This window comes from Ranitomeya imitator, chromosome 3 (assembly GCF_032444005.1).
Source record: "Ranitomeya imitator isolate aRanImi1 chromosome 3, aRanImi1.pri, whole genome shotgun sequence".
NCBI lineage: Eukaryota > Metazoa > Chordata > Amphibia > Anura > Dendrobatidae > Ranitomeya > Ranitomeya imitator.
Window position 1 is genome coordinate 379,346,931 of NC_091284.1, and position 14,647 is coordinate 379,361,577.

The 14,647-nt window shown below is 41.5% G+C and overlaps 1 protein-coding gene across 2 annotated transcripts in view; it reads left to right on the top strand.

Annotated features, from left to right (window-relative positions):
• Positions 1 to 14,647, top strand: part of IL22RA1 (interleukin 22 receptor subunit alpha 1) — an 89,334-nt gene that overhangs the window by 30,752 nt on the left and 43,935 nt on the right. Inside the window, exon 2 of one of the 2 annotated variants that reach the window (XM_069756943.1) lies at positions 10,893 to 11,025. In XM_069756943.1, the coding sequence (XP_069613044.1) occupies positions 10,893 to 11,025 (133 nt within the window). Of the gene's footprint in view, positions 1 to 10,890; positions 11,026 to 14,647 lie in introns of those variants that run through there. The other variant, XM_069756944.1, reaches the window with a different exon arrangement.

The following is a 14,647-nucleotide window of genomic DNA, read 5'->3' on the forward strand; positions in this document are numbered from 1 at the left end:
TTTGGCTCTCCACCTTGGTAAGGATAATTTTGGCACTTTATTTGAGCCTATTGCTCTTATGGGCTGGTAATGTTTACATGCACTTAGGCACTGTGTAGCTTTACATTTAAGGGTCAGTACATTGTCTATATTTATTCATTTTATGCACATGAGCACTTTAGAATTCTAATATATAAAGCTGAATGTGTGTGTGTGTGTGTGTGTGTGTGTGTGTGTGTGTGTGTGTGTGTGTGTGTGTGTATGTATGTGTGTATGTCCGGGATTGGCATCTGCATCGTCGCAGCTACAGCCACAAAATTTTGCACAGTCACATGTCTGGACCCCAAGAGCGTCATAGGCTATGTTGTGAGGCGAAATATTAACAGCGCACGTCCCAATTCACCAAACAATTTTGCCCCTATCTACATAATGGGGAAAAGTGAAAGGAAAAGTGTTGGAGGCAAATTGACAGCTGCCAGATGTGAACTAGGGGGACTTAAACAATGAGAGTGACGGCACCAAAGAGTATATACTGTACAGTTGCTAAGGTGGAGCCCCAACATGGGATACTCGCCACTCACGGGGATATGAACACACACACACAAAATGCGCCATACACTACCACATGCTTGAACACATATACCACCCTCAGCACACATTTCACCACACATACACCAACCCCGCCACATAAAAGTCGAAACACAAAAGTCACCGCTCAAAACTCGCCACGCGCAAAACTCGCCACATGCAAAACTAGGCTCACACAAAACTCGCCACACGTGCAAAACTCACCTCATGGAAAACTCGCCACATGCAAAACTTGTACACGTGGAAAATTTGCCACATGCACAAAAGTTGCAACACATGCAAAAGTTGCCTCACACAAAACTTGCACATACATAAAACTCGCCACGCGCAAAACTCGGCATGCGAAAAACTTGCTGCACACAACTTGCTGCACACAACTTGCTACACTAACCTGTCTCATACAACTCTAAACACAAAAAGTTGCTACACTCATATCGCCACACAAAACTCATCTCACAAAAGTCGCTACATGCATGTCGCCACATGCAACTCAACACACACAACTTGACACATGAAACTCGCCCTAAAACACACACAAGTCTGGTATTATCCTTCAAAAATAATAATCTGATTAATAAGCAGACAAACTAAAAGAGTAACAAATGTAGCATATAGGAAATCCGGCAGCTGTCAGTCACATGACCTGTCTATTATGTGTATGTGTGAGCTAATATATACTGCCAGGGGGGAGGGCTTCCTGTTGGCTGGGGATTTATCAGGCTGCCAATAGCAACCAATCGCAGCTCAGCTTCTATTTTGCTACTGTTAATTAATCTGAGATATGATTGGTTAATATAGGCAACAAAGAACATTCTCAGTATAACAAAGCTTGTGTGAGGTAATAGCATGTCAGTTAGGGTGTGTTGGTGGAAAGGCTGATGTCAGTCACATTACCTCTATGTGAGAGGATATAGAAACTGCCAGTTACATACTATTTTTACCACAATAATGCCTCATAAGAAAAGGAATTCCATGGCACGAATGTCAGCTGATGCGAAAAGAAAAGCTGCATTACGGGCCAATGAAAACTTTGAAGACCGAGAAACAAGGCTGACACACATGAGAACAGCAGCTGCTTCCTCAAGAGCTAATGAACTTTCTGAGCAGAGGGAAGTGAGGCTTGCAGACAAGAGAACAAGAGCTGCTTCATCAAGAGCCAATGAACTTAGTTTTTGCCTTTTAATAATTACATTTCTATTTATTTGTTTTGTGGTTTTTGTGTGCAGAATAAATTTTTGTTAACACATTCTATTTTGCTAACAGCAGTTATTAACCCGGGCGAAGCCGGGTAGTACAGCTAGTATAACATAATAATGGCAAATGAACCCTTAGCCCAGAGTTTCCAAATGAGTTACTTTACCCTTAGGATTTTGCAGTGATTTATGTCATAGGCATCTTGTGTGGTTACTGAATTACACCTGTTTATTTGGACAGGAGGCATCCTCATCAAATTTTTTTCATTCTTATACATTCCTTTGTCTGTCCAGTAGCCTGGAGGGTTTGGTTTATATAGGTCATAGTGGAATGTGATTGTTTTGTTTGGAATTTATATGAACTAATATGTATATGTGCTTGCAATGCTATAGCTGCCATTACACAGGATATTCAATTCAATTGCCTTGGCTCTCTGGGACTTCACTCTCTCAGGTAAGCATTAGATAGCGTTCACACAGGCAAAGCAGTTTGATCGAAGCAGATGCAGTTTTATTGCTTTCATAAAACTTGCTATCACAGCAAATACACAGTTAGTGTAGCAAAGCGCATACAGTATGTCAGTGCAGGCTCCCCAGAAAAGATTACAGTCCTTTCTCCTGGAGTAACCTTCATACACAGAAGACAGAAGAGGCCCAATCCCATCAGTCTCAGTATGCCCTTCAACCCGACCTCCAGCAGCTTCCAGAGGCAAACAGAAATTTTCAACTACGGGCACAATTCACACTGAACAAGCTGCAGTTTTCATACGATCATCTGCAGCTCCAACACAGACTGCTCATCTTTCCTAGCGGATTCATGCAGTTTCTACTCAGAGAGAAAATCTGCCATGTCTGTCTACCAGCTGTGACTCAACATTTTTAGGGTATGTGCACACGTTGCGGAGGATTCTCTGCGGATCCGCAGAGTTTTTTGAGGTGCAGAAACGCTGCAGATCCGCAATTGATTTACAGTACAATGTAAATCAATGAGAAAAAAAAAATCCTGTGCACACGTTGCGAAAAGTCCGCTGCGGAAACGCTGCAGTTTAAAAGAAGTAGCATGTCACTTCTTTTTTGTGAATCTGCAGCGTTTTTGTACCCATTCCATTATAGAAAACCGCAGGGGTAAAAAACGCAGCAAATCCGCAAGAAAACCGCAGCAAAAACGCACAAAAAACGCTGCGGAACCGCACAAAAAACGCGACAAATCCGCAGGTGCGTTTTCTGCCAGGAGAGGCAGAATCCGCACCAGAAATTCCTAAGCCTAATCCGCAACGTGTGCACATAGCCTTACTGGTCACTCACCAGAGCATACTCAACTCTGCTCAACATCCAGCAGATTGACACACCTAGTGAACAGATGTCCTGGTTCCTGGTTCTTACTTAAAGTGAGTCAGGTACATCTAATCAAGACCTGCAGTGTTAATATGTAACCCAATACTACCTGGATTTGCTACACTATAAGAAAAGTACCTTTCTCAACTTTTTGAGAACATGTCTTTGTAACCTGCACGCAACACTGATTTATTCTGGTGCTGCTTCAATCTTGTCTGTCTCTTCATCTCTTTATCTATGTATTCTCCATCTACTGTATCTATCTATCTATCTATCTATCTATCTATCTATCTATCTATCTATCTATCTATCTATCTATCTATCTATCTATCATAACAAATGAACAAATTAAAATACATAATTACTTGGAAAATTCTCTTGATGATTTGCAGTATTACACCCTCTTTTTCATGTACCCTTTTCTCTCTGCAATACATTAACCTCTAACCTTTATGTCGGACACGGGTATGTCCAGCAGATAACACCGCATACAAATACGATGGGATGGGAGAGGAAGGCCTTAACAGTAGGGAGCGAAGAATGGGATACCTCCTGACACCAACCTGTGCCTGTCCCCAAGCTTCCCTAGGGCCCTATGCGGGTCCTTCCCCCTTCACATGCCTAGTCCCTGATTGTCACCTTAATATTCCCTGGCTAATACACTGGCCAGCAAGGATGCTAACCTCATCACTGCAGATAGTAACACACAGGGGAAGTGACAAACATGGGACAGACAAAGAAAAAGGAAAAAATACACAGCTTTAGGCTCTGTTGAAACAGGTTAGCTACAAACCCCTAGCTGGTCCGTATAGAAGTAACTCTATTACTGATTATCATCTGATGGTCATATGGTTACCAACCAACATTACCTGACCAACCTAAAAGAACAGCCAGCAACAAACAGACATTAACTCTTTCTGGACCAAAAGGAAACAGCAACATTTATATGTCAGCAAAACCAGAGCAGCCACGAATCCCATAACCCTCCGTCACATACAACTGATCTGACAGGCGCTTCTCTTTTACTTTCATTTCTCCTTCCTCACCAGATTGTGAGGAAACCCCCTCCCTCCAGGTAGTCGCCTGTCTCTTGAAGGTCTGTGAAACCTGATATCACAGTTGGATTTCAGAGCTTCAGGGGAGAGGATATAGCTGCACAGATCTCTCAGGCTCATTGTATGTGAATACGTCACATTCAGCAAGGTTGGTATTTTATGTTTTTATTCATCACAATAGTTTATTTAGCTTGTTTTATGAATGTATAGCACAAAATGTGAGGATATTTCATAGAAATAAGGGAGATTTTATAAAAGAAAGTGTGCTGCTCAGGCATATACAGTAGTTCCCTAACATATTCCTTCTCTTGCTTCAGATTATCTGCTGAAATGGAGAGGAAAATGTACAATTTATCCAAACAACTTGATGTTGAGGAAGTAACAAACATGCTGTTAGATGATAGAGACCTCACACTGAATGAGGATTTAGGAGAGGAAAGTGAGATTGATTCTCATGATGAGGTGGAGGAATGTGTCCTGGATTCTGAAACAGAGCAAGATGGTGACAGTGGTGAGGATGAAGAAGTTGGATCATATTATATTGGAAAAGATAAAAATACTAAATGGAACAAGAAGCCATTCCAGAAAAAATGTAGGGAACCTTTAAACATTATTACTCACCTTCCTGCAGTAATAGGAACTGCACGTAATGCAAAAACTGCAGTTGAATGCTGGAACAGTATATTTACAGATGACATTCTGGACTCTATTGTCACATATACCAACCAATATATAGACATTATAAAGGACAAGTACATCTGCAACAGAACCATCAAGCCCACAGATGAAATAGAACTGCGTGCTTTTTTTGGATTACTGTACCTTGCAGGAGTTTATAGGGCAAATAGACAAAGTTTGGAGGAACTTTGGGGTAAAGATGGGGATGGAGTTGAAAAATTTAGCCTTGTTATGTCCATAAACAGATTCAAGATTCTAATTTGTTGCCTTCGGTTTGACGACAGAACTACCCGAACCGAACGCAAAACACATGACCGACTTGCTCCAATTCGTGATATATTTCAAAGATTTGTTGTAAACTGTAAACAAAGTTATTACCCTGGAGAGAATCTCACTATTGACGAAATGCTCCCTGGTTTTCGTGGTAGATGTGCCTTTCGTCAATATATTCCATCAAAGCCAAACAAATATGGAATAAAAATTTATGCCCTTGTTGATGCCAGTAAGACCTACACTTACAACCTGGAAGTTTATGCAGGAAAACAACCAGAAGGTCCTTACTGTGTGAGCAACAAACCCATTGATGTTGTAAAAAGACTGGCTGAACCCTTATTTGGATCGGGTCGCAATATTACAGCTGACAATTGGTTTACAAGTTGTGATCTGATTGATTATCTGAAAATTCAGAAGCTGTCATATGTGGGAACTGTAAGAAAAAACAAAAGGGAATTGCCGCCACAGTTTGTAAGTGTGAAAGAGAGACAACAGTACAGCAGTATGTTTGCATTCCATAATGGAAAGGCTTTAGTTTCCTATGTACCACATGCCAAAAAAATCGTACTTCTTCTATCAACACTTCATGATGATGCTGCCATCGATCCTGGGACTGGGGCAGAAAAAAAACCGGAGATAATTACATTTTACAATGCCACCAAAGGGGGTGTGGATACAGCAGATCAGATGTGCTCCACTTTCAACGTCAGCAGAAACATCAAACGCTGGCCAATGGTCATATTTTTTGCTATGTTGAATTTGGGTGGTATAAATTCACAAGTAATTTATCTTGAAAACAAGCTTGAACCACTCCGTAGACGATTGTATCTGAAAAAATTGGCCCAAGAACTAGTACTTGGAGAGCTACGCAGGAGAAGCGTGAAAACAATCGGTATCCCCTCTCGCCTTCAAGTTCAGCTCAAAAGGTTCCGCCCAGAAGATGATGGTGAAAAGTCACCATCTGCACCACCTCACAAAAGAAGGAGATGCACCACCTGCCAAACGGAAAGCGGAACCAGAAGGCTTTCAAATTATGAATGTCTCAAATGTCATAAAGCAATTTGCCTGACACATGCAAAAATGGTGTGTAATTCTTGCTATTTGCTCTGCAAGTGTGACTTTTCTGGGGAAACCTCAGCATCTACTTCTGATTGAATATGTTTTTAATAGTACTTAAGGTACCTTAAAATTAAGTTTGCGTTCAAAAATTTTCTTTGTACTTTTTTTTGAGAGAGTCGAACTGGGGACTATTTGGCGGGAGTTTTGAAAAGTTTGAATTTCATAGTTATTAGTTTTATGTTAAGTAAATGTTTTTTTTTGCAACTGATTATGTGTAGTCTCTTTTATTACATCCCTATGAAGGTCACTGATCACTTTTAGAGCACTGAAATTGCAAACATTAGATATTATAGGTATTTTTCCAGCAGGCGCCTGACAGGCACATTGTATGTGAACTCGTTAGTCCGAATATTGTATGTGACGGAGGGATAATGAATCGTGACAGTATCCCCCTTTAAATGAAGAGCCTCTGGACCCTTAAGACAGGACTTGTCCAGAAATTACATAGGGAAAGGACACATCAACCCACAAGTATACACCTCCGTAGCCACCTGGTACTCAAAGTAATAGCAAACACAGCCTGATGGTGATAGTGATAACGTAAGCTCCGGAGGCGCAACAAATTTCTTGAGTGACGACCTATAAAACACGTTATATACACACATTACTGAGGGTATATGGCTCGATCACCCTCTAACTCCAAATCCCAGATGCATACTTCCACCCAGGGGGCTCACGTGGAGGAACTGACCAGCTCACATACCGCACGAGTCGGCATTCTTCTGTCTTTCTACTTAAGGTATAGTGTTGCACAGCACTTTGCACTTTGTCATGGAAATTCTGATGTAGATAGGGTGAATTTATATCGATTGCCAGCACCTTTATTAATCTACAACTGGAATGTTAATAATAACCTTATAGTATATTGTGCACAGTATTAGGTTTTTTATAAACTATAGCACAGACTGTTTACATCACTGTACTGAGATTATCAATCTAAACATTATGGATTCTGTAGCGTTTCACCCGCTACGGGTCTAGGGGACACTCGCTTAGGTGCGGCGGGTGACACTCAGGAGACACGTTTCTTTAGAAGTTCTCAGGTTTATTGCTCCATAAACCACATAACAGTGTGAACCACAGGTAAACAAACAGTCTTTAGCTCAGGAAAGGAAAATACAAAAGTCCAGTCCTTCAGGCTCAGTCCTGCAGCCTTAACACACTTTGGGGGCTTTCTCCTCCACACACACAGACTCCTGTCTGTAGTGTCCCATCTGGACACAGGGACCTCTGTCCACCCTGACAGATTCCCAAACACTCTCTTACCATGTGCTACACATCTCCATTAAGTAGCCTGAAACCACACCCATTGGTGAAGTAACGTCACATGATTAGACATGTGGCTATGACATCACCACAGGTCCTGAAACAAACACAAATAGGCATGGTTATGCCCCTTACCCAGGGGTGAGGTATATGGGTAGCCAGACCCTCCCATCTCTCATAGCTACCCGTAACCCGGACCCAAACATCCTAAACAATTCCTTATTGCCTTATGTGTATTAAACAAAACACTCCGGGTTACATCACAGCGGCAAGCCTTCTCTGTGATACATACCTCCCATCGACTATACAAGCTTTAGCCATGCTACAATTCATAGACATTGTATGTAATATAGCCGGTATACTATTAGTGGTGTTGGTAGGTCAGTTTCTTCTGTTTTGGACACTTTGATCATATCATTGGTCTTGGTGATTTTATTACAATTATTTAATAAATATTATTATGTTTTAATAGATATGGTTCTCTTCTTGCGGCTAATATCATATAAGTCCGCTTTTTGGTTTACATATGTTTTGAAGTGCCTTAGCCACTAAATAAGGACATTTTTTGATGTTTTATTAAGTATACACCTCCGTAGCCACCTGGTACTTAAGGTAATAGCAAACACAGCCCGATGGTAATAGTGATAACATAAGCTCCGGAGGCAGAACAGATTTCCTGAGTGGCAACCTGTAAAACACGTTATATACACGCATTACTGAGGGTAACTCTAACTGCAAGGTCCCAGGGCTGACAACACCGTCACCCTATATGGCCCGATCACCCTAGAACTCCAAATCCCAGAAGCGTACTTCCACCTGATATTTTTAGTGGACGTGCACATGTATTTATTCACACACAGGTCTGGACCTGAAAATTTATTACAATGTGTACGTTTAGCACATGATGGTACTCTCCTTGAAGGACAGACAACAGAGGCATCCCCCGTGTTACCAAGCTCATACTCTCAGAATATTCAGAGGGAACCCCCACCCTCCCCGACCACTCTTCCAGGAAGGACAGAGACTCAGAGTTTTCCTGAGGTGTGAGTAGAGTCTTGCCCCTCTTCCCCGGTAGCACCTTAGCTACCTCCACCAGAGAATAAGGGGTAGATTAACCAAAAATAGGCAAAAGTTTTTACAAAACTTGCACCAACTGACTACTTCTCTGGACCTCCAATCAATGACCGGATTGTGCTTTTTCAGCCAGGAAAGGCCTAAGATGATGGGAGTTGTCATACCCTCCAAGACATTGCAAGACTAGAACTCTTCATGAAGAGACACTATGCATAAGTTCACATTATGTGTGACTTGAGTCACACTCTTCAGGCTGAAAGGAACAAAATCAATCGCATGAATAGGAATGGTCTCGCCAATGTCCTACCGATCAGACCATGGGTCTGAGCAAAGTGAGAATCCACCAAACTGACGCCAGCTCCACTATCCACTGGAACGAGAATAGTGTAAGTTTTCCCACCAACAACTATTTCATCCAAAATTGTAAACTAAGACAAAAAAGTGGAGAAAATGTACACACCTGGTCATCTCCATCCAAACGACTAGGGGAACGTGGTTTTTGTGATGGTGTACCAATTTTAGCATGAGATGGACAGACTTTAATATAATGATTAGTAAGACCACAGTAAAAATATGCCCCCATCCCGCGGTGAATCGCAGGCAACAAAGTATGAGAAGAATCCCCCTAACTGCATGGGTTCATCTGTTAGCACCTGTGTGTCCTCCTCCTTAGAAAGAACAACAGGAAACATAGACGGTGTGTGTCTCTCCCTGAAGCAGCTATCCACCTTGATAGCAAGGGCCATGGCAGCCTCCAACAACCATGGAGTAGCATATTGCACCAGAGAATCCTGAAGCCTTTAATGTATTTGTCTATATTTGCCCCGTATTCACATGTAAAGCGCCATGGAATAAATGGCGCTATAAAAATGTATAATAATAATAATAATAAAAGCCTAGCTGGCAGACACTGAAAAAAATGACTCCTAAGAGCAGGGTCATTCCACTGAGTGTCAGTGGCCTATCTCTGGAACTCCAAACAGTACTCTTCACCCGGCCGGCCTCCTGCTTGCTCTTATGGAGTTTAGATTCAGGCAGGCAGACGCCATCAGGATCACCACACACCAGTTCCAAAGGGGCCAGAAATTCGTCCACCGACCGCAGAGATGGAGATTCGGTCAGCAGGGAGAATGCCCAGGACTGGAGATCATCCTTAAATAGGAGACTACAATCCCCACTTGTTGTTCCTCACTCCCTGAGGAACAAGGGTGGAGCCTGAAATATAATTTACAGGCTTTCTTAAACACCATAAATTTATCTCTGCCTCCAGAGAACCTGTCGGTGAGAGAAATCTTAGGTTCCGCTTGAGCCAGGGCATGAGCCGAGACCAAGAACCAAGACACAAGCTGAAGCTGCTGCATCACCTGAGATGGCAACTCCATAACCTTATCCGTGAGGGTCTGGATCAGGCGTGCAAAAGACTTCGCTTGAGCCATAGGGTCTCCGGAAAAATGGTACTGTCAGTAATGTCACGCTCGGACATGGGTAAGTCCGGCAGACGACACAGCATGCAAATACGATGGGATGGAAAAGGCAGAGGAAGGACCTAATGGTTTGGAGCCAGGGATGAGACACTTTCTGACACCAACCTGTGCTTGTCCCTAAGCTTCCCAAATGCCCTATGCAGGTCCTTACCCACGCTGATGTCATGTGCCTAGTCCCTGTCTGTCACCTCAATGTGCTCTGGCTAGTGCACTGGCCAACAAAGACATTAGCCTCCCCACTGCAGACAGTAACATACAGGGGATGTGACAAACATGGGACAAAGATGAAGGAATAAAGACTTAGGCTCTGCTGCTAAGCTCCAAAGCAGCAGAAAATACTTCCCCAGGAATCTGCACTACCACAGCAGCAACACCACCGAAACAGGAGAGTTCCAAACCCCTAGTTGGTCTGCATAGAAGTAACTTTATTACCAACAATCAGCTGTTGAGCCATATGGCTATTTAAAGGCAGGCAGGAGTGGTTACCAACCAACATCAGGTGACCAACCTAAAAGAACAGCCAGCAAGAGACAGACATTAACTCTTGCTGGACCAAAAGGAAAAAACAACATTTAAATTTCAGCGGAACCAGAGCTGTCGTGAATCCCATAATGAATCATGACACTTTAAAATGTTTTCATGTAATTTAAAGTGTTCAAAGAACGATATGTTAAAATGAGACCAGAAATAAATAATGATTCTTGAAAAAGAGTTCTGACAGCAGCATTGAGAAGAAAATTAAAAGTTATAATTTTTAGAATGTTGTGAAAAAAACAGTGCATTTCAAAAGCCAGAATGGGTATCTTTAGATATTATTTATAATGTTAACATGTTTTTTTTTATTTCAGTGCATAATTGCGACTGTTGCCTAAACTTCAGTAACAACAATGTGACCTTTAATGCAACAAACTTTGAATACATACTGCACTGGAGCAAATATGACTTGGCTCGAGATGTATCATTTAATGTCCAATACAAACGGTAAGTCACTATCTGCTCTCTAAATATACCTTAAAAGTTCTATGAACAGGTATAAATTAGAGCCATAATTGTGTCATTTCCACCTATTCAACATACATTTGGCCTAAAATATGGCATTTATGGAGACCACACATTTTTCTTGTCACATTACAAATCTGGCGAGCAAGTTGTTTCAAGTGAAGATGAGCAAGTTTGAAATTCTCCTTTCACTCATCTCCATGTAAAAGTACACAACAGAGATATGTTATTTGTTAATATTAATTTTAAAGAATTTACACTATTTTTTATCAATTTACCAAAAATTAGCCAGGAATGTTAGCAAATACATTGACAGTGTCATATATTTTTTTTTATTTTTATAACAATTTTATTAACTATTCATGAAAAATTAGCTTTTTAGTTAATAATAACTCAGTCAGTACTAGCACAAGCAAATACAGTGGGTACGGAAAGTATTCAGACCCCTTTACATTTTTCACTCTTTGTTTCATTGCAGCCATTTGGAAAATTCAAAAAACTTCATTTTTTTCTCATTAATGTATACTCTGCACCCCATCTTGACTGAAAAAAAAACAGAAATGTAGAAATTTTTGCAAATTTAGTAAAAAAGAAAAACTGAAATATCACATGGTCAAAAGTATTCAGACCCTTTGCTCAGTATTGAGTAGAGCCACCCTTTTGAGCTAGTACAGCCATGAGTCTTCTTGGGAATGATGCAACAAGTTTTTCACACCTGGATTTGGGGATCCTCTGCCATTTCTTCCATGCAGATCCTCTCCAGTTCCATCAGGTTGGATGGAGAATGTTGGTGCACAGCCATTTTCAGGTCTCTCCAGAAATGTTCAAATGTGTTTAGGTCAGTGGCTCTGGCTAGGCCAGTCAAGAATGGTCACAGAGTTGTTCTGAAGCCACTCCTTTGTTATTTTAGCTGTGTGCTTAAGGTCATTGTCTTGTTGGAAGGTGAACCTTCAGCTAAGTCTGAGGTCCAGAGCACTCTGGGAGAGGTTTTCATCCAGGATATCTCTATACTTGGCCGCATTCATGTTTTCTTCAATGGCAACCAGTCATCCTGTCCCTGCAGCTGAAAAACACCCCCATAGCATGATGCTGCCACCACCATGTTTCACTGTTGGGATTGTATTGGGCAGGTGATGAGCAATGCCTGGTTTTCTCCACACATACCGCTTAGAATTATCTTCGTCTCATCAGACCAAAGAATCTTATTTCTCATAGTCTGGGAGTCCTTCATGTGTTTTTTAGCAAACTCTATGCGGCCTTTCATTTGCCTTTCACTGAGGAGAGTCTTCCATCGGGCCACTCTGCCACAAAGGCCGACTGGTGGAGGGCTGCAGTGATAGTTGACTTTGTGGAACTTTCTCCCATCTCCCTACTGCATCTCTGGAGCTCAGCCACAGTGATATTGGGGTTTTTCTTTACCTCTCTCACCAAAGCTCTTCTACCACGATTGCTCAGTTTGGCTGGACAGCCAGGTCTAGGAAGACTTCTGGTGGTCCCAAACTTCTTCCATGCTATGATTATGGAGGCGACTGTGCTCTTAGGAACCTTGAGTACTGCAGAAATTCTTTTGTAATCTTGGCCAGATCTGTGCCTTGCCACAATTCTGTCTCTGAGCTCCTTGGCCAGTTCCTTTGACCTCATGATTCTCATTTGGTCTGATATGCACTGTGAGCTGTGAGGTCTTATATAGACATGTGTGTGCCTTTCCAAATCAAGTCCTATCAGTTTAATTAAACTCAGCTGGACTCTAATGAAGAAGTAGAACCATTTCAAGAAGGATCACAAGGAAATGAACAGCATGTGACTTAAATATGAGTGTCTGAGCAAAGGGTCTGAATACAAATGACCATGTGATATTTCGGTTTTTCCTTTTTAATGAATAAATTTCTACATTTCGTTTTTTTAGTCAAGATGGGGTGCATAGTGTACATTAATGAGAAAAAAAATGAACTTTTTAAAATTTACTAAATGGCTACAATGAAAAATACAGTGAAAAATTTAAAGTTGTCTGATTACTTTCCGTACCCGTTGTATGGTCAAATACCCAGAACTATGTCAGAAAAATAAACTTATTAACTAAACTTTATCTAAATATAAAAAAAAGCATTTTTGCATATTTGTAAAACTAGGTGCGCATGGGGCTATGCCCTTAGCCTACGCAATATGTCAGGAGCGTTTCCTGATGTACAGTGCCTTGCGAAAGTATTTGGCTCCCTGGAACTTTTCAACCTTTTCCCACATATCATGCTTCAAACATAAAGATACCAAATGTAAATTTTGGGTGAAGAATCAACAACAAGTGGAACACATTTGTGAAGTTGAACAAAATTTATTGGTGGAAATTCAAAAAACTGAAAAGTGGGGCGTGCAATATTATTCGGCCCCTTTACTTTCAGTGCAGTAAACTTACTCCAGAAGTTCTATTGTGGATCTCTGAATGATCCAATGTTGTCCTAAATGCCTAATGATGATAAATATAATCCACCTGTGTGTAATCAAGTCTCCATATAAATGCACCTGCTCTGTGATAGTTTCAGGGTTCTGTTTGAAGCACAGAGAGCATCATGAAGACCAAGGAACACAACAGGCAGGTCCGTGATACTGTTGTGGAAAAATTTAAAGCCGGATTTGGATAGAAAATGATTTCCAAAACTTTCCTTGGCACTGTATACTGTAACGTTCCTGTAGGCCCCCATTTAACAGACACAGGCCAAAAGTGTGTTCCCTCTGGCTAATATGCATCTGCATACTATTTGCTTTAATGTATGGGAAAATGCATGCACTTTGTGTACAGAGGGCTATACTTATATACGGTTTACATTTCTTTCCAAGGGGTCCATATGGTGAACGCAAACCTTGGCATCCATCCTGAGTGTAGAAACTGTCGGGTGCATATCTCCTGGATATAAACGCCCAACACTGTGCACAAATACAATGTGTACTTTGTAGAGATGACCAGATTGTTTGAAACTCTTATTTGCTGGCTTGGCCATATACTCCCCAAAAGTTTGTAATTGCTCCAAAACTACCGTATTTTCTGGTGTATAAGATGACTGGGCGTATAAGACGACCCCCAACTTTTCCATATAAAATATGGAATTTGGGATATATCCGCCATATAAGACGGGTGTTGTGAATTCCGCTCTTGGGCTCCCTCAGGTGGTTGTAAGCGGCACTTTTGTGAGTTCTGCTCTTGGGCTCCCTCTGGTGGTTTTAAGTGGTATGGCTGCTCCTTGGATTTAGCAGTCTGCAGCTGCTTTCACTGATTGTCTTTCTGCTCGGCTATTTATGCCTGGCTCTTCTCTTCAGTCAGTGCCACTTGTCAATGGTTCCTGGTTGGATTCACATCTCTCTTGGATTTCCCTGTTTTCCTGACCAGTTCAGCAAAGTTAAGTCCTTGCTTGCTCTTTTCTGTCCACATGTTGTGGACTTATCCGTTCTGTGCTTTCTATGTTTTGTCCAGCTTGTCAGTATGGATTAATTCAATTAAGCTGGAAGCTCTGGGAAGCAGATTTACCCTCCACACCCTTAGTCAGGTGTGGAGATTTTTGTAAACTCTGTGTGGATTTTTTGTAGTTTTTATACTGACCGCACAGTATTCCAT